We start from the raw sequence: 25,387 nt of genomic DNA on the forward strand, positions 1-25,387 counted from the left end.
CAAACCGTATTGGCTTTTCCCTTCCCCAACTGAGGTGCACTGGGTCCAAATATAATGGTCCTTTCATTGGCCTAAGGTCAGCTAACCAATTCAGACTGGTGTACCTTCTATAATGCTCAACTGGGCCTTTATAGCTCTGCAGAGATCTCCTGAGCTGCTTCGTAACACTCATCGTTCGGAATGTGCAGGACTTTTCCAACAATCTTGTCAGACCTGAAAATTGTCGGTTGTTTTGAGCCTTGATAGTTTGATACAAGGAAGTTATTCTAAATCTTTGTAAATCACTAGTTAGACCTCAGCCAGTGTATTGTGTCCCAATCTGGGCACCACAGTTTAGGATGTCATGGCCTTGGAGAGGTGCAGAGGAGATTTGCTAGAATTGTATCAGGAGTGAGGGACTAGAGAAGCTGGGGTTTTTCTCCTTTGAGCAGAGAAGGTTAGGGAGAGACTTACTTGAGGTATTCAAAATTATGAAGGATTTTGATAGAGTAGGAAGGGAGAAACTGTTTCCACTGTCAGGAAGGTAAGAAATCAGAGAGAAAAGATTTATAATAATTGGCAGAAGAACCAGTGAGGAGATGAGGAGATAAAAACAGAAAATGGCTGGAATGACTCAGCAGGTCAGGGAGCATTTGAGGAGAGAGAAACAAAGTTAACGTTTCAGGTCGATGACCTTACGTCAGATGAATTTTTTTTAAAGTGGCAAGTTGTTATGATCTGGAATGTGCTGCCTGAAAAGGTGGTGGAAGCAGATTCAGTAACAACTTTCAAAGGGAAATTGGATAAGTACCTGCAGGGCTGTGGGGAAAGGGCAGGGAGTGGGACTAATTGGATAGCTCTTTCAAAGAGTCAGCAGATGCGCACTGGGCCGAATGGCCTCCTTCTGTACTGTAAGATTCTATGATCCTCTGTATTGGAAGGGTTGATCAGATTGTAAATACCAATGCCATTTCTATGAAGCGGTATTGCAGGAATGATTGCAAGTCATGTTAGAACTCTATATGTTGCTTTACCAAGTGGCAATAATGGGTGAGAATGTTACAATTGTTTGGGGATTAGAGTTTAAGCTTCTTGTGAAACTGACTGCGAGAAACAGTATTGATTGGAGGAACATGGCAAAGATCCAACAGCCTTTCAACCACTCCTGTTTTTAATTTGAAAAGTTGATTTGTTTGTTTTATGTTTTGTTGAAACTTCAGTATAAAAATGGAACAGGTATCTCATAATAAAAAAGCCTTTGCAGGTAACTCTGTTATCCTGGGAAACCATATAGTAAGACACTAAAGATTCTTTACTTCTGATGAATTAAGCTGGAGCCGTCCAATTGGCAGCTGACATGGATTACTGGTTGGTTCCCATGTTCTAATCTAATTTTTAATGTTAAAATAGAACGTTATTAGTTCTTAGCTATCAAGGAGGATTATGGGGGAGGGGGGTGGCGCAGGGGAGGAAGGGGGATTGAAATGCTGATTGCAGACAGCAACAAAAGGGTTCAAAGAACCTTTTAAACAAGTCTATTGCAGGAATAGGTGAAATAACTTATTGTAACTCAACCCTAGTGAACTAATCTTTTTGTTTCATGTCATCTATATGTTGTTATATTAATATTGCTGTATATACTGCTGCCATATTAGTTATAAATCACATAAAATAATGGAGGAGACCGAGAGGGGATTATTTGAAATATGGGCTACTAAGTCTCAGGATGCCTGGATTAAGTCCCTGTTTTAAGTCTGCCCCAAAATCAGAGGGTGGAAGTCTTCCATCTCTCGACATACTTTGTTCAATCACATTGGGTTGCCAATTCATGATAAATCAGCAGACTTGGAGATCAATGCTTAATATATATATGTGCCATAGAAATACATAGAAGTTACAACAGAGAAACAGGCCATTCTGCCCAACCAGTCCATGTTGGAATTTACTCTCCACACAAAGAGCCCGAATCACATTTGCCCACCTTGATCCCACATCCCTTCAAGCGTCTTTCCTTCATCCATTTAACCCATCTAACCTTGAATATTGGCGTTTTTTGCTGTCTCCACCCCGAACCCTGAAAGTGAATTCTACAACCTTACAAAACTCTGATTAAAGAAGTTTCTTCTGCCCTCTGTTTTAAATCTTGTGCATTCAATCTTGTATCTATGGCCCCTCTTTCTAAACACCTCAACTACTGGAAAGGGACTGCTTCGATCGATTCTGTCTCGTCCCTTCATAATGTTAAATGCTTCTATCATGCCTCCCCTTAATCTGCCTTGTTCTAGCAAAATAACCCCACTTTTTCCAGTCTTTCTTTATATTTGTATTTCCTCATACAGTCCCAGAGGCAGCTGTTTATATTGGCCAAGAAGTGACAACCATTAACCATTTGATATAATGTCAGTTTCAAAGGTGTCAGATGTAGCGTCTTATGTGTTCCATTTTATTATGGCAGAAATAGCTGGATTAAGGGTCTCTGACACTTTAATGGATTGTTCTCTTTCTTTTTCACACTGATCATTGTGAAACTTTATTTCAATTAAGCTCATAATGCCTCAAATGCAATTAGGAGGATTCATTGAATTACAGGATTAAAATTTAGCCTCTTTGGTCAATAGTTTCTCTGTTGAGAAACCTCTGCCACTCAAAGCGAATCTGCAACGATATTTTTTTCAAAATTAGTCTTGTTGTAGCTAAACCTTTTGGGCAATATTAAAACAACTGGAGAATATCCATTTAACCAAGGGATGTTACTGCAGCTCATTTGTAGCGAGTGAGATGTGACCTGGGCCAGGCTGTGTGTCATGGGTTTCATTGTGTTATCTTCAGCAGCACAATTAGGTGTGTGGATTCTAGTTCATTGAAGATCTCTAAAAGGTTTATTAACAGCTAAACTAGCATATGCAATACAGAGCAAACTATTTACAGAACCTTTCTCTCAGGTGTTACAGTTGCAGAGAGACTATGGCTTCTAGTCACATGGCTACATCTTGGTACATAGCTCATTAGCATACTGAGTTCTGAAAGGGTCATCACTTTTAAGGTGCTCATACAACACTGTGAACAATAAACTGCGCAGGGAGAAGAAACAGGGACAATGTCACTGAGCAAAAAATGGTTCCAAACATCTGTAATAGGATCATGCCAGCAGATTTAGTCAACGACCTGTCTCAAAAAGCAGGACAAGTCCCACCCGGCCAATTACCGTCCCAACAGTCTACTCACAATCATCAGTAAAGTGATGGAAGCTGTCGTTCACGGTGCTATCAAGCGGCACTTACTTAACAATAACCTGCTCAGTGATGCTCAGTTTGGGTTCCGCCAGGGCCACACAGCTCCTGACCTCATTGCAGCCTTGGTTCAAACATGGACAAAAGAGCTGAACTCAAGAGGTGAGGTGAGAGTGACTGCCCTTGACATCAAGGCAGCATTTGACCGAGTATGGCATCAAGGAGCCCTAGCAAAACTGGAATCAATGGGAATCGGGGGAAAAGTCTCCGCTGGTTGGATTCGTACCTAGCGCAAAGGAAGATGGTTGTGGTTGTTGGAGGTCAATCCGCTCAGCTCCAGGACATCACTGCAGGAGCTCCTCAGTGTAGTGTCCTCGGCCAATTAGCTTCAGCACCTTCATCAATGACCTTCCCACCATCATAAGGTTAGAAGTGAGGATGTTCGCTGATGATTGCACAATGTTCAGCACCATTCGTGACTCCTCAGATACTGAAGCGGTTCGTGTAAAAATGCAGCAAGACCTGGACAATATCCAGGCTTGGGCTGATGAGTGGGAAGTAACATTCATGCCACACAAGTGCCAGGCAATGACCATCTCCGACAAGATAGAATCTAACCACCTCCCCTTGACATTCAATGGCATTATGATCACTGAATCCCACACTATCAACATCCTGGGGGTTACCATTGACCAGAAACTGAACTGGAGTAGCCATATAAATACCGTGGCTACAAGAGCAGGTCAGAGGCTAGGAATCCTGTGACAATTAACTCACCATCTGAATCCCCAAAGCCTGACCACCATCTACAAGGCACAAGTCAGGAGTGTGATGGAATACTCTCCACTTGCCTGGATGGGTGAAGCTCCAACAACACTCAGGAAGCTCGACACCATCCAGAACAAAGCAGCCCACTTGACTGGCACCCCATTCACAAACATTCACTCCCTTAACCACGATGCACAGTCGCAGCAGTGTGTACCATCTACAAGATGCACTGCAGCAACGCACCAAGGCTCCTTAGACAGCACCTTACAAACCTGCGACCTCTATCACCTAGAAGGACAAGGGCAGCAGGTGCATGGGAACACCACCACCTGCAAGATTCCCTCCAAGCCACACACCATCCTGACTTGAAACTATATCGCCGTTCCTTTACTGTTGCTGGGTCAAGATTTTGGAATTCCCTTCCTTACAGCACTGTGGGTGTACGTACCCCTCATGTATTGCAGCGATTCAGGAAGGCAGCTCACCACCACCTTCTCAAGGGCAATTAGGGATGGGCAATAAATCCTGGCATAGCCAGCGACACCCACATCCCATGAACAAATAAAAAAAAATTTCTGGCCCTTGAAATGTAGGTTGGAGACAATCTACTCCTTGGGATCTGGAGAGAGAGAGTGGGAGAGAGTTTGAGTTGTTTCTGGGCATTGCCTATTATACAGTACTATCCTATTTTACTGACCATTGCACATAGCAGGCAAATCCCATGCATACCAAGTAGCATCCCAGTCAAATTGTCCTGCAACCTCACTAAAGCCACACTATCAGAGAACCATAAAACCATAGAAAAATTACAGCACTGAAGGAGGCCATTCAGCCCATTGTGTCTGTATCAGTCAAAATCTTGCCACCCGATCTAATTCCACCTTCCAGCACCTGGTCCATAGCCTTGCCGCACTTCAGGTGCATGTCCAGGTATGTTTTAAAAGAATTGAGGGTTTCTGCCTCCACCACCATTCCTGGCAGTGAATTCCAGATGCCCACCACCCTCTGGGTGAAAAAGTTTTTCCTCATGTCCCCTCTAATCCTTCTACCAATCACCTGAAATCTGTGCCCCCTGGAAATTGACCGCTCTGCTAGGGGAAACAGGTCCTTCCTATCTACTCTATCGAGGCCCCTCATAATTTTGTACACCCCAATTAAGTCACCACTCAGCCTCCTCTGTTCCAGGGAAAACAACCCTAGTCTATCGAATCTTTCCTCATAGCTGCAAGTTTCAAGCCCTGGCAACATTCTTGTAAATCTCCCCTGCACTCTCTCCAGTGCAACTATGTTCTTCCTGTAATGTGGTGACCAGAACTGTATGCAATACTCGAACTGTGGCCGAACCAGCGTTTTATACAGTTCCAGCATTACATCCCTGCTTTTATATTCTATACCTTGGGCACTAAAGGAAAGCATTCCATATGCCTTCTTCACCACTTTTCCTACCTGTCCTGCCACTTTTAGGGGTCTGTAGACATACACTCCAAGGTCTCTCACTTCTTCTACCCCTCTCAATATCCCCCCGTTTATTGTGTATTCCCTCACTTTATTTGTCCTCCCCAAGTGCATTACCTCACACTTCTCCGGAGTGAATTCCATTTGCCACTTTTCCGCCCACTCAACCAAACCATTGATATGTTTCTGGAGTCTACAGCCATCCTCTTCACTATCAACTACTCGACCGATTTTTGTGTCATCAGCAAATTTCCCAATCATGCCTCCCGCATTTAAGTCCAAATCATTAATATACACCACAAACAGCAAGGGACCCAACTCTGAGCCCTGTGGAACGCCACTGGAAACAGCTTTCCATTCACAAAAACATCTGTCGACGACTACCCTTTGCTTCCTGTCACTGAGCCAATTTTGGATCCAACCTGCCACATTCCCCTGTATCCCATGGGCTTTCATTTTACTGACCAGTCTGCCATGCGGGACCTTACTAAAATCCATATAGACCACATCCACTGCACTACAAATCATCCATCATCCTTGTTACTTCCTCAAAGAATTCAATCAAGTTAGTAAGACATGACATTCCCTTCACAAATCCATGCTGACTATCCCTGATCAGTCCATGTCTTTCTAAGTGGCAGTTTATCCTGTCCCTCAGAATTGATTCTAATAATTTACCCACCACCAAGGTCAGACTGACCGGCCTATAAGTATTTGACTTTCCCTCGCACCCTTTTTACACAATGGTATAATGTTTGCAGAGCTCCAATTCACTGGCACCTCACCCGTATCTAGTGAGGATTTGAAGATGATCCTCAGCGCATCCGCTATTTCCTCCCCGGCTTCCTTTAACAACCTGGTATACAATCCATCCGACCATGGTGATTTATCAAGTTTCAAGGATGTCAGACCCTCTAGTACTTTCTCTCTCATTATGCTCATGGTATCTAATATTTCACAATCCTCCTCTTTTACTACAATGTCTGCATCATCCCTCTCCTTTGTGAAGACAGAGGCAAAAAGCTCAATAAGAACCCTGCCCACTATCATCTGCATCCACGCATAAGTTACCTTGTACAACTCTGATAGGCCCTACCCTTTCCTTAGTTATCCTCATGCTCTTAATGTACTGATGAAACGTCTTTGGGTTTTCCTTGATTTTGCTAGCTAATATTTTTTCATGTCCTCTCTTTGCTTTTCTAATTTCCTTTTTTACTTCACCCCTGCACTATCTATACTCCTCTAGGCGTTCCAAAATATTAAGTTTTTTGTGATCATCATAAGCTTTCTTTTTCTGCTTCAACATATCCTGTAAGCCTCTAGATAACCAGGGGGCTCAAGATTTGGCCATACCACCCTTTATCTTTGTAGAGAGATGCCTACACTTTGCCTGTAGAATCTTGCTTTTGAAAGTGTCCCGTTGGTATTCCACTGATTTCTCTTCCAGTAGCTGTGTCCTGTCCACTTTCACCAGATCGCCTCTCAGTTTTGTAAAATTTGCCTTCCCCCAATTTAGAACTTTAACTCATGTCTTATCTTTGTCCTTTTCCATGATTATGCTAAAACTAACTGTATTATGGTCACTATTTCCAAAATGGTCATCCACTGCTACTTCATCTACTTGCCCAGCTTCATTATTGAAGACTAAGTCTAGAATTGTGCCCCCTCTCATTGGGTTTGTTATGTGCTGGCTAAAAAAGTTCTCTTGAATGAAGTTCAAGAGTTTTGTGCCCTCTGTGCCCTTCACATTGTTTCTATCCCAGTTGATATTGGGGTAGTTGAAATCCCCAACTATTATTGCCCTATAATTTTCACACTCAGAAATTTGCCTACTTACTTGTTCTTCTTTATCCCTCTCACTATTTGGGGGTCTATAGCACACTCCTAGTAGTGTGGCGGCCCCTTTGTTATTTCTGATCTCCATCCATATGACCTCATTTGATGATTCAGTGAGCATATCATCCCTTCTCACAGCCGTAATTGATTCCTTAACTAATAATGTTACACCCCCTCCTTTTTATCTCCCTCTCTATCTTGCCTGAAAACTCTATATCCAGGGATGTTGAGATGCCATTCTTGCCCCATTTTAAGCCAAGTTTCCATTATAGCAACAGTATTGTATTGCCATGTGTCTATCTGTGCCCTCAGCTCATCAGCTTTATTTACGATACTCCTTGTATTTAAATAAATACCTTTTAACACTGCCAAATTCCTGTGCTGCACACTTTTTAACCTTTGCTTCTTCTGTCTTTCTGAGTCACTCGCTGATTTTCTGCCTTCCATTCCCTGGCCTGAAATTGTCCTATCTGAAACTGCCCTCAGGTTCCCATCCCCCTGCCAAACTAGTTTAAACCATCCCCAACACCACTAGCAAACTTGCCTGCAAGGATATTTATCCCAGTCCTGTTCAGGGGCAGACCATCTGGTTTTTAAAGGTCCTACCTTCCCCAGAACCGGTCCCAATGGCCCAGAAATCTGAAGCCCTCCCTCCTGCACCATCTCTCCAGCCACGCATTCATCTGGTGTGCTCTTCTATTTCTATACTCACAAGCACGTGGCCTTGGGAGTAATCTGGAGATTACTACTCTTGAGGTCCTGCTTGCTAATCTCTTTCCTAACTCCCTAAACTCAGCCTGCAGGACCACATCCCTCTTTCTTCCTACATCATTGGTACCAATGTGAACCAGGACTTCTGGCTGTGCACCCTCGCCCCCCAGAATGCTCTGCAGCCACTCCTAGAGTGTGAAGTACTGCACACAGTACTCTAACTGAGGTCTTATTAAAGTTTTATATAGGTGTAGGAATCAGGCAGATCTCAAATACCAGGTAACAGGGACTGGTGATTTTATTCAGTTCCTAGCATTGATCTTCCTATCACAGTCATAGTCATAGGGTTATACAGTGCAGAAACAGGCCCTTCGGCCCATTGTGTCCGTGCCAGCTATCAAGCACCAATCTATTCTAATCCCATTTTCCAGCACTTGGCCCGTAGCCTTGTATGATATGGCATTTCAAGTGCTCATCTAAATACTTCTTAAATGTTGTGAGGGTTCCTGCCTCTACCACCCCTTCAGGCAGTGTGTTCCAGATTCCAACCACCCTCTGGATAAAAAACATTTCCTCAAATCCCTTCTAAACCTCCTGCCCCTTACCTTAAATCTATGCCCACTGGTTTTTGCCACCTCCCTTAAGGGAACAAGTTTCTTCCTATCTACCCTATCAATGCCCCTCATAATTTTGTATACCTCAATCAAGTCCCCCCTCAACCTTTTCTGCTCTAAACAAAACAACTCTAGCCCATCCAGTCTCTCTTCATAGCTGAAATGCTCCAGCCCAGGCAACATCCTGGTGGATCTCCTCTTCACCCTCTCCAGTGCAATCACATCCTTCCTATAGTGTGGCGATCAGAACTGTACACAGTACTCCAGCTGTGGCCTAACCAGCGTTTTATACAGCTCCATCATAATCTACCTGCTCTTATATTCTATGCCTCGGCTGATAAAGGCAAGTATCCCATATGCCTTCCTAACCACCTTATCTAACCTGTACTGCTGCCTTCAGTGATCTACACCAAGGTCCCTCTGATCCTTTGTACTTCCTGGGATCCTACCGTCCATTGTATATTCGCTTGCCTTGTTAGTCCTCCCAAAATGCATCACCTCACACTTCTCAGGATTAAATTCCATTTGCCCACTGCTCCGCCCATCTTACCAGCCCATCTATATTGTCCTGTAATCTAAGGTTTTCCTCCTCACTATTTACGACACCACCAATTTTCGTGTCGTCTGTGAACTTACTGATCATACCACCAATATTCAGATCTAAATCATTAATGTACACTACAAACAGCAAGGGTCCCAGCACCGATCCCTGCGGTACACCACTGGTCACAGGCTTCCAATCGCAAAAACAACCCCCGACCATCATCCTCTGCCTCCTGCCATTGAGCCAATTTTGGATCCAATTTGCCAAATTGTCCTGGATTCCATGGGCTCTTACCTTCTTAACCAATCTCCCATGTGGGACCTTTTCAAAAGCCTTACTGAAGTCCATGTAGACTTCATTAACTGCTTTGCCCTCATCTACACACCTAGTCACCTCCTCGAAAAATTCAAATTTGTTAGACATGATCTCCCCCTGACAAAGCCATGCTGACTATCCCTGATTAATCCCAGCCTCTCCAAGTGGAAATTAATCCTGTCCCTCAGAAGCTTTTCCAATAGTGTCCCTACCACTGATGCTAGACTCACTGACCAGTAATTACCTGGTTTATCCCTACTACCCTTCTTGAATAATGGTACCATATTCACTGTCCTCCAGTCCTCTGGCACCTCTCCTGTGGCCAGAGAGGATTTGAAAATTTGTGTCAGAGCCCCTGACATGTCCTCCCTTGCCTCACATAACAGCCTGGGATACATCTCATTTGGGCCTGGGGATTTATCCACTTTTAAGCCCGCTAAAACCGCAAATACCTCCTCCCTTTCAATGCTAATTTGTTCAAGTATATCACAATCCCTCTCCCTGATCGCTACACCTACATTGTCCTTCTCCATAGTGAATACAGATGAAAAGTAATCATTTAAAACCTCAGCTACGTCCTCCAGCTCCACACACAGATTGCCAGTTTGGTCCCTAATGGGCCTTAGTCTTTCCCTGGTTATCCTTTTGCCCTTAATATACTTATAAAATGCTTTAGAATTTTCCTTTATCTTGCCCGCCAGTGTTTTTTCATGCCCCCGCTTCGCTCTCCTAATTACATTTTTAAGTACCCCCCCCCACCCCACCACACACTTTCGATACTTCGTCCAGGGCCTCTGCTGTTTTCAGCCCTCTGAAGCTGCCATAAGGCTCCTTTTTTTCCCTTATCCAATCCTCTATATCCCTTGACATCCAGGGTTCCCTGAACTTGTTGGTCCTACCCTTCACCATTAACATTTCATGTATACTTCATTCCACATTCTGAAACAAGTGGCCCGAATTGAAGTGTTTTATGACTTTAACCCCATATAGGGGCTAAACCAAATCTGGAGTACATCCCTATGAATCTCCTTTAATCAAGTTCAAACCAGACAAATTCTCAGACACTTATTTGCATCCAAAGAATTGCACTAGCTGTCCCTCAAAGAAAGAAAACCAACAGAGAATTTTACCATCTTTTGGATAGCCTATTTCTAATATTTTATGGCTAAGTCATAAATATCCCAAATATTATAAGGGTCTGGGAAACTCTCTTCAATAAGTATCTCTCCACTTAAAGAGACTCAGAGACACAGGTTCTTGTGGTTGTATACAGAATACTACATGAGACGATTTATTAACTTTTATATATTTATGAAAGAATTTAACATACAATAAACTTCTTAAGTGGATAAGTATATCACAATATCAAATATTAGTGAGAGATGTAACACGTATTCTTATTTCTAACATAGAATCCAAAAGTTTAATGTTACAGCAAAATTATCTTTGAATATCCAGAATATCCATCAAAATTTAAAGTAAGCTTATACCTTAAATCCCCGAATAAGGCATGGGATGAGAAGTGTTGTTTGAGGATACAACACCTCTAAGTTTTTGTTTCAAAACCTTGTATTTTTATACAATTTCTAAGGTGACTTTTGCATTAGATGTGACCTTCCCGTGTTCCTTTTAAAATCCATATCTTTAATTACCATTTCCACTTAATGTTTTACTGGAATTTGAAGTTGTGCATTTTTTCTGGTCAAAATGTTTATAATTGTGTTTACTTGACCCCTTGTTCCTGTGAGTACATTTCCATTTATTGTTAATTGCCCTTTCCATGGTACCCACAGCAACCTCCGGAGTTCAATAAATCACTGAGTTAACTGATATCAGGTCGAGCAACAGTTAAAGGGCTGCTGTAACTGGCCTCATTGTCATCAAGTTAGAAAGGGGGAAATTCAGCTCCAGTCCAAGTTCTCTGTTTAGTCCCAGCGACCCCTGCTGGAACTGCTTGTGTGTGGAAATCAAGGATCAGATATGGCTCACTGGTTGAATAGCCTGCAGATACTGTCAAGGCTCACACACCAGACATTAGATTTTTTTTTTAGATTTAGATATACAGCACTGAAACAGGCCCTTCGGCCCACCGAGTCTGTGCCGACCATTAACCACCCATTTATACTAATAATCCTACACTAATCCCATATTCCTACCACATCCTCACCTGTCCCTATATTCCCCTACCACCCACCTATACTAGGGGCAATTTATAATGGCCAATTTACCTATCAACCTGCAAGTCGTCTGGCTGTGGGAGGAAACCCACGCAGACACAGGAAGAACTTGCAAACTCCATACAGGCAGTACCCAGAATTGAACCCGGGTCGCTGGAGCTGTGAGGCTGCGGTGCTAACCACTGCGCCACTGTGCCGCCCATTAATGGCCACTTGAGCCAGACACCAGAACTCAACCAGCAATGAATCACTGCCTTCAGGAGAGGAGAGGGGAGGGGAGTAATGGAGTGAAGGGGACAGAAAATGGGCTGAAAGAATTTGTGAGGGCAAACCTAGGGTCAATTACCCAAAATTGATTAAAATAATAGTCAAGGGCTTAGCTTAGAGATACAGCACTGAAACAGGCCCTTCGGCCCACCGAGTCTGTGCCGACCATCAACCACCCATTTATACTAATCCAACACTAGTTCCATATTCCTTCCACAGTTGTGTAAAACAAGCAGCCATGCTTTATGTGGTTGCCTGATGTTTAGGATTAGCATTTTGCATTGATGTAACCTTGCAATTTTATGGAGCATCAGCCAGAGTTCCATTGAAGTCATTACGCTGGACTGATTCTTTGCAAATTAATCACTCCTATTGCCATCCATTAGGAAAAGAGTTTAGATTTTGGGCACTGACCCAACTCATTATGAATTTGGCTTAAGATGCATGATTGCATTCTTCTGGCAGTGAGGTATTGCCAAGGAGCAACGATTTTCACAAAGCTTTTCTTTTGCCCTAACTATTTATGTGAACTGTGGCAGTCCTCTAGCCAGTTGGAAAAGGACCATGCTGTTGAGATCAGAATTCCATTCAACAGAGTCTGGGCAATGGACATCAATATCAGGGTACCTCAGGAGATGCCAGGTGAATGTGTGCCAGTGGGGAGGAAGGTTTTGAAAGAATTAGCAATTGGATTTGGCAAGTATGGAGAGCAATTGTGGGAGTTGGAATCTGGAGAAACGTAGAGGCAGGCAGTGGGACGACTGAAGGGTAGAGTTCTGGTAAGAATTACAGACTGTGAATGGAAGGACTGGCTGAAAGGAAGGAAGCACAGGACAGTAAAATGAGGTAAAGAGCAGCAAACCTACCAATCGGTGGGTGGGGGTTGGGGTGGGTGTGAAAGGAGTAACTATGTCACAGGAAAGAGAGTAACTAGCCGATAATGGGCAAAGAATAACCAGGTCACAATGGGGAAGAGAAACTAGGTCACATTAGGGGAAGAGTAACTAGGTCACAATGGGGAAGAGAAACTAGGTCACATTAGGGGAAAGAGTAACTAGGTCACAATGGGGAAGAGAAAGTAGGTCACATTAGGGGAAAGAATAACCAGGTCACAATGGGGAAGATAAACTAGGTCACATTAGGGGAAAGAATAACCAGGTCACAATGGGGAAGAGAAACTAGGTCGCATTAGGGGAAAGAGTAACTAGGTCACAATGGGGAAGAGAAAGTAGGTCACATTAGGGGAAAGAGTAACTAGGTAACAATGGGGAAGAGAAACTAGGTCACATTAGGGGAAAGAATAACCAGGTCACAATGGGGAAGAGAAACTAGGTCACATTAGGGGAAAGAGTAACTATGTCACAATGGGGATGAGAAACTAGGTCACATTAGGGGAAAGAATAACCAGGTCACAATGGGGATGAGAAACTAGGTCACATTAGGGGAAAGAATAACCAGGTCACAATGGGGATGAGAAACTAGGTCACATTAGGGGAAAGAGTAACTAGGTAACAATGGGGAAGAGAAACTAGGTCACATTAGGGGAAAGAATAACCAGGTCACAATGGGGAAGAGAAACTAGGTCACATTAGGGGAAAGAGTAACTATGTCACAATGGGGAAGAGAAACTAGGTCACATTAGGGGAAAGAGTAACTATGTCACAATGGGGATGAGAAACTAGGTCACATTAGGGGAAAGAATAACCAGGTCACAATGGGGATGAGAAACTAGGTCACATTAGGGGAAAGAGTAACTAGGTCAAAATGGGGAAGAGAAACTAGGTCACATTAGGGGAAAGAGTAACTAGGTCACAATGGGGATGAGAAACTAGGTCACATTAGGGGAAAGAGTAACTATGTCACAATGGGGATGAGAAACGAGGTTACTTTAGGGGAAAGAGTAACTAGATCACAATGGGGAAGAGAAACTAGGTCACATTAGGGGAAAGAGTAACTAGGTCACAATGGGGATGAGAAACTAGGTCACATTAGGGGAAAGAGTAACTAGGTCACAATGGGGAGCAGAAACTAGGTCACAATAGGGTATAGAGTAACTAGCTAACAATGGAGGAAAGAGCTTTTTATTTGTTTCATGGGTTGTGGGCATTGCTGGCAAATCCAGCATTTGTTGCCCATCCCTAATTGCCCTTGAGAAGGTGGTGGTAAACTACCTTCTTCAACTGCTGCAGTCCATCTGGTATGGGTGCACGCACAGTACTGTTAGGGAGGGAGTTCCAGGATTTTGACCCAGCAACAGTTAACATGCAGACCACACACCTGCCAAAAATGAGGCATATTAATCTTGTCATATGAACATTGATTTTAAACTGTTGCTGGAGCGAGGAAATTACTTATTAAACAGATCAGCCGTGGCTAGAAAAAATATTTGCATACTAACAGACAGTGCTTGGAGGGTTATTATTTGCTCCAATTTAACCCACAGTGGACTTTGAGCACCAGGTATTGTGCGTAAGGAGAGACATTCCAGGGTCGACTAAGGCAAGAGAACCCTCAAAGAGACGTGGTCAGACCAGCTAGTCACATGACTAACCTGCATGGCAACCTGGGTTTTTCTGAATTGTAGAAAGAGTTTGAACTGAAAAAGACTGTTTGCTCATAGAGTGAGAAGACCTCTCCTGTCTGCTCCCATCACTTTCTCATAAGCCTCTGGACTCACTGAGGCCACATGAACTTCAAAAGGGAAAAGTTTCGTACATCGAACAAGGTTTAAGAAGAATACTGGGCCCCAATGAAAAGCAAGACCTAGCGACAATCAAGGACTTTACAGCGAGCACGAAGAACAGTAACTAAAGCCATCTTCAGATATTGCCTCAAACGTTTCCACTTTATTTTCTTCTGCTCTTTTCTATCTCTATCTGCATGTGTATATCACATATGCATGCTAGCGTGGGCGCGTTGCATATCCGGAGGCATTAACCGAATTAGAGTTTAAGTTTAATAACGTTCAACTTTTTTCTTTAACCCAAAGAAAACCTGTTTGGCTAGTTACTTTGCTTTATAATTGGACGTTAGTGATCAAGGATTTACTAAGGGGGAGCTAAAAAAAACCGGTGTGTTTAAAAATTAAACCCTATTACGGTAAGACTAGGTGAAGGCTGAGAGGGAACCCTAGAGTCCTTTCTCACCTGGTCGTAACGGACATTTGGGGGCTACCATCTGGGATTTTACCCACAGACAAATGAGAGAACTTGGAAGTGGGAAGCCAAATTGTTCCCAATCAAAAAAGAGCAAGATTTCAACACAGGTTTTCTTGTGGTTGTGTGTGCTTGAATACTAACATGTCTGCAACTGAAGCTAGTAGCTCCCCAAGCCATGGTGTAGTAACTTGGGATAAGTTAAAAGCACTGTCTATGGAGGAGTTGAGGAAAATGGCTGAGCAGTGTGGGGTCACTGTACATGGCAAGGCAAGAAAGTCTGAACTCCTAAGAGAAGTGGCCAACCATTTTTCCCTTGAATCTGAAGAAGCAGAAACAGGGTTAGAAGTAGACTCCGACAGGGTATTGTTAGTAAAGATACAATTGGAACAAAGGAATCTTGATTTGAGGGAAGGGAAAAAGATAGAGAGAGACAGGCAGGAGAGGGAGAAAGAAAGAGCCTTCCAGAAGGAATGTGAAGACAAAGAGAGGGAGGAGAGAGAAAGAGAAAGAACCTTCTGGAAGGAATGCAAAGAGAGCCAGCTGAAGCGACTTGAGTTAACTAGGGGGCAACAGAGTAACCCCAGTGAAAGCATGGCCAATATGGAGGGGCATAATTCAGGGCTGGGTACAGAATTGCTGAAACCAGCTCAACTAATCCCAAAATTCAATGAGGAAGATGTGAAGTGTTTTTCGTGTCTTTTGAGAAACTGGCAAGGCAGCTAAAATGACCAGCTGAGGCTTGGACTCTGTTGTTACAAAGCAAGCTAACTGGAAAACCCCATGAGGTTTATACCCTGTTGCCAGATGAGAGGCCATCAAGTTATGAACTGACAAAAAATGCTATCCTCAGGACATATGAATTAGTACCCGAAGCCTATTGCCAAAAATTTAGAACCCTCAAAAAGCAAGCTAATCATACTTATCTGGAGTTTGAAAGAAGTAAGCAGCTGGCTTTTGACCAGTGGCTGAGGGCTCTTAAAATTCAGCTCAGTTATGAGAATCTTAGAGAAGTAATTCTGTTAGAGGAATTTAAACACTCTCTCCCACTCTCCATAAAGACCCATGTAGAGGAGCAGTGGATCCAGAGACCCGACAAGTGGCCATTCTGGCTGATGAATTTCCTTTAATTTATAAGTCGGTTTCCCAGGGAAGAACCTTTCCTAATCATCCCCATAAATCTGAAGTCCTGGGAGAGAAAGAAAAGCAGGAGACACTGGGGGCCCTCCTCAAGCCAAAAGGGAAGGTGCTGTGAGCAGGAGTGAGAGCCGGAGACCTGTGTGCTTCCATTGTAATAAGGCAGGACATCCAAAAGCTGACTGCTGGAAACTAACGGGAAAAGCTGTAGGGTTAATCAGGGCACACCAGCTCAGTGAAGAAGGGACCCTGATGGAAAGCACAGCAGAACAAGTTGTGGCTTTAACTGCAGTAAGAGTGAGACCCAGGAGGCTTACTACTACAAGTGCAGGAAAAGTTAATAGGATTCCTGAAGGTTATCAGGGTTTTGTGTCTGAAGGGAAAGTAACCCCATACCCCTCGAGTGGGGCAAGCAAGTCCATAGTAATTCTCAAGGACACAGGGGCCACTAGATCCCTTTTACTGGAAACGGCCTGACCTTTCTCCCAGGGAGTGCAGTGAAGACCTCCATATTGGAGGGCAGTGTATGCCTGGTGTACCTGGAGTGCAACCTAGTTTCGGGACCGGTGACCGTAAGGATTATCCCTAGTTTGTCTGTGGATGGGGTTGACCTGCTCCTACTAAATGATCTGGCAGGGGTGAAGGTGGCAGCCACTGCAGTAGTGAAAGAAAGACTGCAGGAGGTCAGAGAGACAGGGCAGTGACAGGAGACGGGCCCCTACAGTTTCCCTGAATGTGTGGTGGATCAGGCCTTGATCTAACCAGCTCCCCAGAGGAGACTGCAATGGCACTGCAGGCAGATGATCATGAGGTCTGTGTGTCTGAGACTTTCTTTGGAAAATTAGAAGACCCAGGGAATGAATTAAATGGGTTTTCCCTAGCTGAGGCTCAGCGAGCCGACCCAGTACTGCAAGAGTTAGCACAGGCTGCCCAGTCTGAAAGTGAAGCAGAGGGAGTCCCTGATTGCTACTTTTTAAAGAATGAGATACTGATGAGGAAATGGAGTTCTCCTCACAGACCTGAGAGCAAGGGGTGAACAGTAGTTCACCAGTTAGTGGTGCCACAGAGGTACTGGAAAGAAATATTAAGAAGGGCCCACAAGACTACAGTAGCTGTACATGCCAGTATACGAAAGACCAAAGCCCGCATAAGATGGCAGCTTGACTGGCCAAAACTCCACAAAGATGTGGTGGAGTACTGCAGGAGTTTCCACATGTGCCAGATTGACGGGAAACCCCAACCTATAGTGAAACTTGTACCTAAATCCTGTACTGGTATTAAGAGGACCCTCCAGCAGAGGGCTGGTGAACCGTAAGGGACCCCAGCCAAGAACAAAAGGGGACAGGCAGGCACACAGCTGGAAAAAGGTTAGAAAGGGAAGAGGAAAAAGCGACCAAGAGAGCAGTTTAAAGGAAGTCTGGGAGGAATTTCGGATGAAAACCTCAACTGTCCGGTCATCCAACCCAGAAAAAATTGAAAGGTTAGACCCCACATCCTCCTATGTAAATGCAGACACTGAAAGCACCCTACCAGAGTTGCTAACAGCATTTACAGGCACCTGCAGAGACAAAGAAATACCTCAAAGGGGCAGAGAAACCATGAGGGTGATACCTTATCTAGTCAAAGTGCCACAGTGGCGTGCAGTAGAGTCTGCACAAATACCTGCAGGTAGGAGTATCCCAGAGGACAAAGGGGAGATTAGCAAAGAATCCTCCCCCATAGTCAGAAAAAAATAGAACTACCCCCGTCCCCTGAAGTCAAAAGCCTTTGCATGACTCAGCATAGCACTGCAAGAGAGTTCAGGATAGACGTGCCCACTACTGACACCTGAGGAAAAAAACATTCCAACTTAGGGCTAATTAAATCCCCCCCCCCCCACCCCACCCCCTTTGCAGACCTCAACAGGAACAAAGACCCTAGGCAGTCATGGAAATGGGCAAACTGAAGAAAAACCTCCCCAAAGAACCACATGTTTATTGGGATGCCAAAAGGGGGTAGCGTTGGCACCAAGAAAAGACAGGCTGTCATAAGTTTTAGGATTTATAAATGGATGTGAATGAATGAGAGAGCGAGACGCATGCCTTTTTCCTGTATCTTATATTTTTTCTCTTGAACCCTTTTAATGGAATGTGCTTTTCTCAAATCGCATTTCATTCCACTGGGTGTGGAGATGTCATGCAGTCCCCCCCCTACCTACCAAGAATAAGGCATATTAATTTTGTCATATGAACATTGATTTTAAACTGTTGCTGGAGTGAGGAAATGACTTGTTAAACAGATCAGCCGTGGCTGGAAAAAACATTTGCATATTAACAGACAGTGCTTGGAGGGACAAAGGGGCTATTCTCTGCTCCAATTTAACTTGCAATGGACTTTGAACGCCAGGTATTGTGTGTAAGAAGAGACATTCTAGGGTTGGCTAAGCCAAGAGAATCCACAAGCAGATGTGGTCAGACCAGCTAGTCACATGACTAACCTGCATGGCAACCTGGGTTTTTCTGAATTGTCGAAAGAGTTTGAACTGAAAAAGATTGTTTGGTCCTGGAGTGAGAAGACCTCTCCTGTCTGCTCCCATCACTTTCTCACAAGCCTCTTGACCCACTGAGGCCACATGAACTTCAAGAGAGAAAAGTCTCCTACATCGAACAATGTTTAAGAAGAATACTGGGCCCCAATGAAATGCAAGACCTAGCTACGATCAAAGACTTTATAGCGAGTGTTGTTGGAGTTGCACTCATCCGGGCATGTGAAGAGTATTCCATCATATTCCTGACTTGTGCCTTGTAGATGGTGGACAGGCTTTGGGGAGTCAGGAGATGAATTACTCGCCGCAGAACCTCTGACGTGCTCTATTAGCTACATTATTTATGCAACTGCTATAGTTCAGTTTCTGATCAATGGTAACCCCCAGGATATTGACAGTGGGAGATTCAGTGATGGTAATGCCGTTGAATGTCAAGGGGAGATGGTTAGATTCGCTCTTGTTTGAAATGGTCATTGCCTGGCACTTGTATGGCGCGAATGTTACTTGCCACTTATCAGCCCAAGCCTGAATGTTGTCCAGGTCTTCCTTCATATGGACATGGGCTGCTTCAGTACCTGCGAATGGTGTTGAACATGGTACAATCATCAGCAAACATCCCCACTTCTGACCTTATAATGGAGGGAAGGTCATTGATGAAGTAGCTGACAATAGTTGGGCCTAGGACACTCCCCTGAGGAACTCCTGCAGTGATGTCTTCGGACTGAGATAATTGGCTTCCAACAACCACAGCCATCTTCCTTTGTGCTCGATATGACTCCAACCAGAGTTTTCCCCCGATTCCCACTGACTTCAGTTTTGCTAGGGCTCCTTGATGCCACACTCTGTCAAGTGCTGCCTTGATAGCAAGGGTAATCACTCTCACCTCACATCTTGAGTTCAGCTCTTTTGTGCATGTTTGGACCAAGGCTGTAATGAGGTCAGAAGCTGAGTGGCCCTGGTGAAACCCAAACTGAGCGTCAGTGAGCAGGTTATTGCTGAGCAAGTGCAGCTTAATAGCACTGTCAATTACACCTTCCATCACTTTACTGATGATTGAGAGTAGACTGATAGGGCGGTAATTGGCCGGGTTGGACTTCTCCTACTTTTTGTGTACAGGACATATCTGGGCAATTTTCCACATTGCCGGGTAGATGTCAGTGTTGTAGCTGTACTGGAACAGCTTGGCTAGGGGCACAGCAAGTTCTGGAGCACAAGTCTTTAGTACAGTGTCACAGTGGCGCAGTGGTTAGCTCTGCAGCCTCACAGCTCCAGCGACCCGGGTTCAATTCTGGGTACTGCCTGTGTGGAGTTTGCAAGTTCTCCCTGTGTCTGCGTGGATTTTCTCCGGGTGCTCCGGTTTCCTCCCACAAGCCAAAAAAGACTTGCACGTTGGTAGGTAAATTGGCCATTATAAATTACCCCTAGTATAGGTAGGTGGTAGGGAAATATAGGGACAGGTGGGGATGTGGTAGGAATATGGGATTAGTGTAGGATTGGTATAAATGGGTGGTTGATGGTCGGCACAGACTCGGTGGGCCGAAGGGCCTGTTTCAGTGCTGTATCACGAAACTAAACTACTATTGCCGGAATGTTGTCAGGGCCCATAGCCATTACAGTATCCAGTGCCTTCAGCCGTTTCTTGATATTACATGGAATGAACTGAATTAGCTGAAGACTGGCATATGTGATGCTTGGGACCTCAGGAGGAGGCCGAGGTGTATCATCCACTCAACACTTCTGGCTGAAGGTGGATGCAAATGCTTCAGCATTTTCCTTTGCCCTGATGTGCTGGGCTCCCCCATCATTGAGGATGGGGATATTTGTGGAGGCTGTTAGTTGCTTAATTGTCCACCGCCATTCATGACTGGATGTGGCAGGACTGCAGAGCTTTGATATAATCCAATGTTTGTGGGATCGCTTAACTCTGCCTGTTGCGTGCTATTTACTCTGTTTGGCATGCAAGTAGTCCCGTGTTGTAGCAGGTTGACACCTCATTTTGAGGTATGCCTGATGCTGCTCCTGGCCTGCCCTCCTGCACTCCTCGTTGAATTAGGGTTGATCCCCTGGCTTGATGGTCATGGTAGAGTGGGGGAATATGCCGGGCCTTGAGGTTACTGATTGTGGTTGAATACAATTCTGCTGTTGTTGTTGGTCCATTGTGCCTCATGGATGCCCAGTTTTGAGCTACCAGATGTGTCTGAACCTATCCTAACCAGTATGGTGGTAGTGCCACACAACACAATGGAGTGTACCCTCAATGTGTAGACAGAACTTCGTTTTCACAAGTATTATTCAGTGGCCACCCTACCAATACTGTCATGGACAGATGCTTCTGCAACAGGTAGATTGGTGAGGACATGGCCTAGTAGGTTCTCCCCTTGTTGGTTCCCTCACCACCTGCCGCAGGCTCAGTCTGTCAGCTATGTCCTTCAGGACTCGACCAGCCCGGTCAGTAGTGGTGCTACCGAGCTCCTCCTGTTGACGGAAATTGAAGATCGCCACCCAGAGTACATTCTATGCCATTGCCACCCTCAGTGCTTCTTCCAAGTTTTATTCAACATGGAGAAGTACTGATTCATCAGCTGAGGGAGGGCAATAGGTGGTGATCATCAGGATGTTTTCTTGCCCATGTTTGACCTGATGCCATGAGACTTTATGGGGTCCACAATCAATGTTGACAACTCCCAGGGCAACTCCCTTTCGACTGTAAACCACTGTACTGCCACCTCTGGTGGGTTTTTCCTGCTGGTGGGAAAAGGCAGTGTAACGAGGTCACAATGGGAAAAGAGTAACTTGGTCACATTAGGGTAAAGAGTATCTAGGTTATAATGGGGTTTAGAGTAACTAGGGTCAGAGTGGGAGAAGAATAACTAGGTCTCAATGGGGGAAAGAGTAACTCAATCATAATAGAGTAAAGAAGGTCTAATGTGGTTTACCTGCTACATGAGGTGGATGGTAAAACCCTAATAGGTTGCTTTGTCTTGTACTTTACTATGCCAATTGCATTCAGAGTATTTTATATTGTATTTCCAATCTCAGTTGTTGTAAAGGACAGTTTCGCTCTGGGGCTGCTTAACAGGCACAAATGTAAGTGTGCAAGCTAATCACGCCTGAAATGAATTGTGTCGAGCTGATTGAACATCAGCTTGAAGACCTGAGTTTGCCTGAAATAACTGGATCTTTTTCCTCAGTATAAACTGTTCCTTTATAAATGGCATTGATGGAAATTGCAAATGGCTACTGCTAGCTGTCTAGTGTAAACAGTTGCACCCACCCCCACCCCCATTACCATGGGTGGTAGAAGTGGTGGCGGCTGTATTCCATTGGGCTCAAGCTTGCTAAGGCAGAAGCTGAAACAGACCCCTAGTTGGTTGTTCGCTAATGGCTCATGTAAACGAAAAGAACTTGTATTTCTTTCACACTTTTCATGACACTGTCCTTTTGAAGTATAGTCACAGTTGTAATGTAGAAGACTGCAGCCAATCTGGCTACAGCAAGATCCCATAGACAACAATCTGACGCTGACCAGCTAATCTGTTTTAGTAATAAATATCGGTTAAGAAATTAATATTGGCCAGGGCACCAGGAGAACTCCCCTGCTCTTCAAATTGTGCCACGGGATCTTTTGCATTCACCTAAGAGATAAGACAGTTTAATGTCTCATCCAAAAGACAGCACCTCCGATAGTGCAATACTCCCTCAGTACTGCACACAAGTGGCAGCCTGGATTATGTATTCAAATCTCTGCAGCAGAACCAGAACCAACAACCTTCTAACATAGAAGCAAAGTGCTAGCAACTGAGTGACAGCTAACACGCATCTGTAGAATGGAATTCAACAATAAGTGAAGCAGATAGGAAGCTAGATTATTATCAAATCAGTTGAGTTCACATTGCAGAGGTCTTGTTAAGACTGTACAGTGCCGAGGCTATAACTGGGGTACTGGGTACAATTGAGGTTGCAGTGGCTTAAGGGGGCCAACAGGCCACAGAAGTAATGCATTAGAGGGCAATGATGCTGACCTCCATTTGCCAGTGGGAAGAGCTATAAGGAGTGGGTTAATAATCTGGGCTCTTCAACTTCAAAAAGTGACATCTCATAATGATGAATAAGGTACGTTACAGGATGGAGTAAACATAAAACAATACTTTCAAATGTTCCAGGGCAGAAGGATAAGAGGGGACAGGTTTGGGAATTCAGTGGCCTAATTTAGGATAGATGTTAGGATGTATTTCTATATACTGAAGGTGGTCAGTTGGTGTCGGGATGGGTGGTTGAGGTTAGGACACTGGCCTCATTTAAGAAACAAATAGCTGCCCAACTGGGAAGATAGTAGGGCCGATATTTTGTAAGAATGAGATCACGTGGGCTGATCCCATTCTTGAGCCAAACCTATCTTGTTATTGTTTGAGGGCTGCTCACTGGAGCGTGATGAGTGACAGAGACCAAACCAGAAAGAAGAGACAGAGCATGAATTATATGGATGGAAAATCATGAGCAACGATCCCACATGCTCCTGATACGAGCCGCTAGCAGATGAGAGGTACCTGCCCACAGGAGTAGGGCTCAGGGTATCAGGCCTCATTATCTGACTTGGAGAATGTTGCAATTACCCCATTAGGATGCCTTCCATGCACCGCAACTAACATTGCTAACGTTCGGGAGATGCATTAGAATACAACTAGACCTGTTATCACTGAGTCCTCACAAGGTATGGGTGTTTTTATTTACACACAGGGATGGCAGAAAGAAGATTATGTACAGCGCACTGGAAAGTCCCTGGGACTATGAAAGGAACTTATGGAGCTCTCCACGTGACTCATCTCACACTCAAGCAGATGATGACTGGGAACTGTTTAATCTGCTTACCAAAAGAAAGCAAGCAGACAAAGATTCAGAGGTACGTGTGCTGCATTAACCCAGGAGTGAAAACTGAGGGAAGGAAAAGTAATTGCAGCCAGTCATGAGTTGCTAATGAATCTCAGGATGTGAATGTCACTGGCACACTGAACATCCCAAAGCCGTTTACAGCCAATGAAATGTCTTTGAAATGTAGTCACTATCGTAATGTAGGAAATGTGGCAACCAATTTGCGCATAGCAAGCTCCCACAACGAGCAATCAGATAAACGGGCAGAAAATTAAAAATAGAAAATGGTGCAAGCAACATCTGTTGAGAAAGGAACAGAGTTAACGTTTCAGGTTTTTAACCTTTCATCAGAACTGGATGAAGTTAGAGGTGTAACAGGTTTTGAGCAAGTACAGAACCAGGGAAAGAGGGCCAGAGAGGCAAGAACAAAAGGTCAAAGGCAGGAGAGCTTAAATGACAAAAGGGATAATGGTACAAGACAAGAACGGATAGTAATGGGACATGTGAAGAAATGAAACATAGATCTAGAAGGGGTGTAAATGGCAACAGCAGAACCGTTCTAGAAGAAATGGAAGCAGTCGTTATGACCTGAAATTGTTGAACTCAATGTTGCGTTCAGTAGGCTGTAAACTTACTAATCGAAAGAAGAGTTGCTGGTCCTTGAGCTATCGTTGAGCTTCATTGGGATAGCGTTAGAGGACAAGGACAGTGAGGTCAGAGTGGGAGTGGCGTGGGGAATTAAAATGGCAAGCAGCCTGAAGTACAGGTTCAGCTTGCAAACTGAATGGAGATATTCAGCAAAGTGATTGCCCAGTCTGCATTTGCTCTCCCCAGCATGGACCACATTGTGAGCAGCGAATACAGTATACTAAATTGAAAGAAGTACAGGTAAATCGCTGTTTCACCTGGAAGGAGCATTTGGGGCCCTGGATGGCGGGAAGGGAGGAGGTAGAAGGGCAGGTGCTGCATCTCCTGTGCTTACATGGAAAGGTGCTGTGGGAAGAAAGGAGGTATTGAGGGGTCACTGAAGAGTGGACCAGGGTGTTACAACATGAACAATCCTTTCGGAATGCTGGAAGGAGAGCGAAGGGGAAGATGTGAAAGATGCCACCATCAAACATCCCCTCCCTTCACAAATAGAAATGGACGATGACATGAATGTTGTATTCTGAAAGAAAGGCTTGCATTTATATAGTGCCTCTCTCAACCTCAGGATGTTTGAAAGCACTGTATGACCAATCATGTACTTTTGAAGTGTGGTCACTGTTGTAATTTTTGGGCACACAGTAGCCAATTTTCACACAACAAGGTGCCACAAACAGCAATGAGGCAATGACCAGATAATAAGTTTTAGTGATTTCAGTTGATCAGAGTGGGAGGAGGCTCATGTGCAGTCTAAACAGTTTTGTACAAATGGCTTGTTTCAGTGCTGTAGATTCTACGTAACTCCTTTCCATTGTGAGGTTTTTAATGGGCAGTCAATCTGATCAACCCTTATTACACTATCGACAAAGGCTAAAACGGCTTCCAATGTGCTGGGGTCAGGAAAGCCAATGTAAGGGTGGTGTGATGGATAGAGGTGGCTGCATTTTGAAAAGGTTGTAGTCTGTGCAGTATGTCAAATGGGAGGCCAGAAAGGAAGGCGTTGGAATGAAGGCATCTGAGAGGTGGCAGAGGCACGGATGAGGGTTTCAGCAGTGGAGCCTAGACACACAATGTTGCATGGGTGGAAATAGGTGGTCTTGATGAAAAAGAAAGACTTGCATTTATATAGTGCCTTTCACCGGACCTTAGAACATCCTAAAG

General features: G+C 44.3%; 1 protein-coding gene across 1 annotated transcript in view; it reads left to right on the forward strand.

The window, feature by feature from the left end:
• Positions 1-25,387, forward strand: part of LOC137372312 (melanoregulin-like) — a 49,500-nt gene that overhangs the window by 7,052 nt on the left and 17,061 nt on the right. Inside the window, exon 2 of the mRNA XM_068036128.1 lies at positions 23,450-23,612. Within this exon, the coding sequence (XP_067892229.1) occupies positions 23,450-23,612 (163 nt within the window). The remainder of the gene's footprint in view (positions 1-23,449; positions 23,613-25,387) is intronic.

Source organism: Heterodontus francisci, chromosome 7 (genome assembly GCF_036365525.1).
Source record: "Heterodontus francisci isolate sHetFra1 chromosome 7, sHetFra1.hap1, whole genome shotgun sequence".
Classification (NCBI taxonomy): Eukaryota; Metazoa; Chordata; class Chondrichthyes; order Heterodontiformes; family Heterodontidae; genus Heterodontus; species Heterodontus francisci.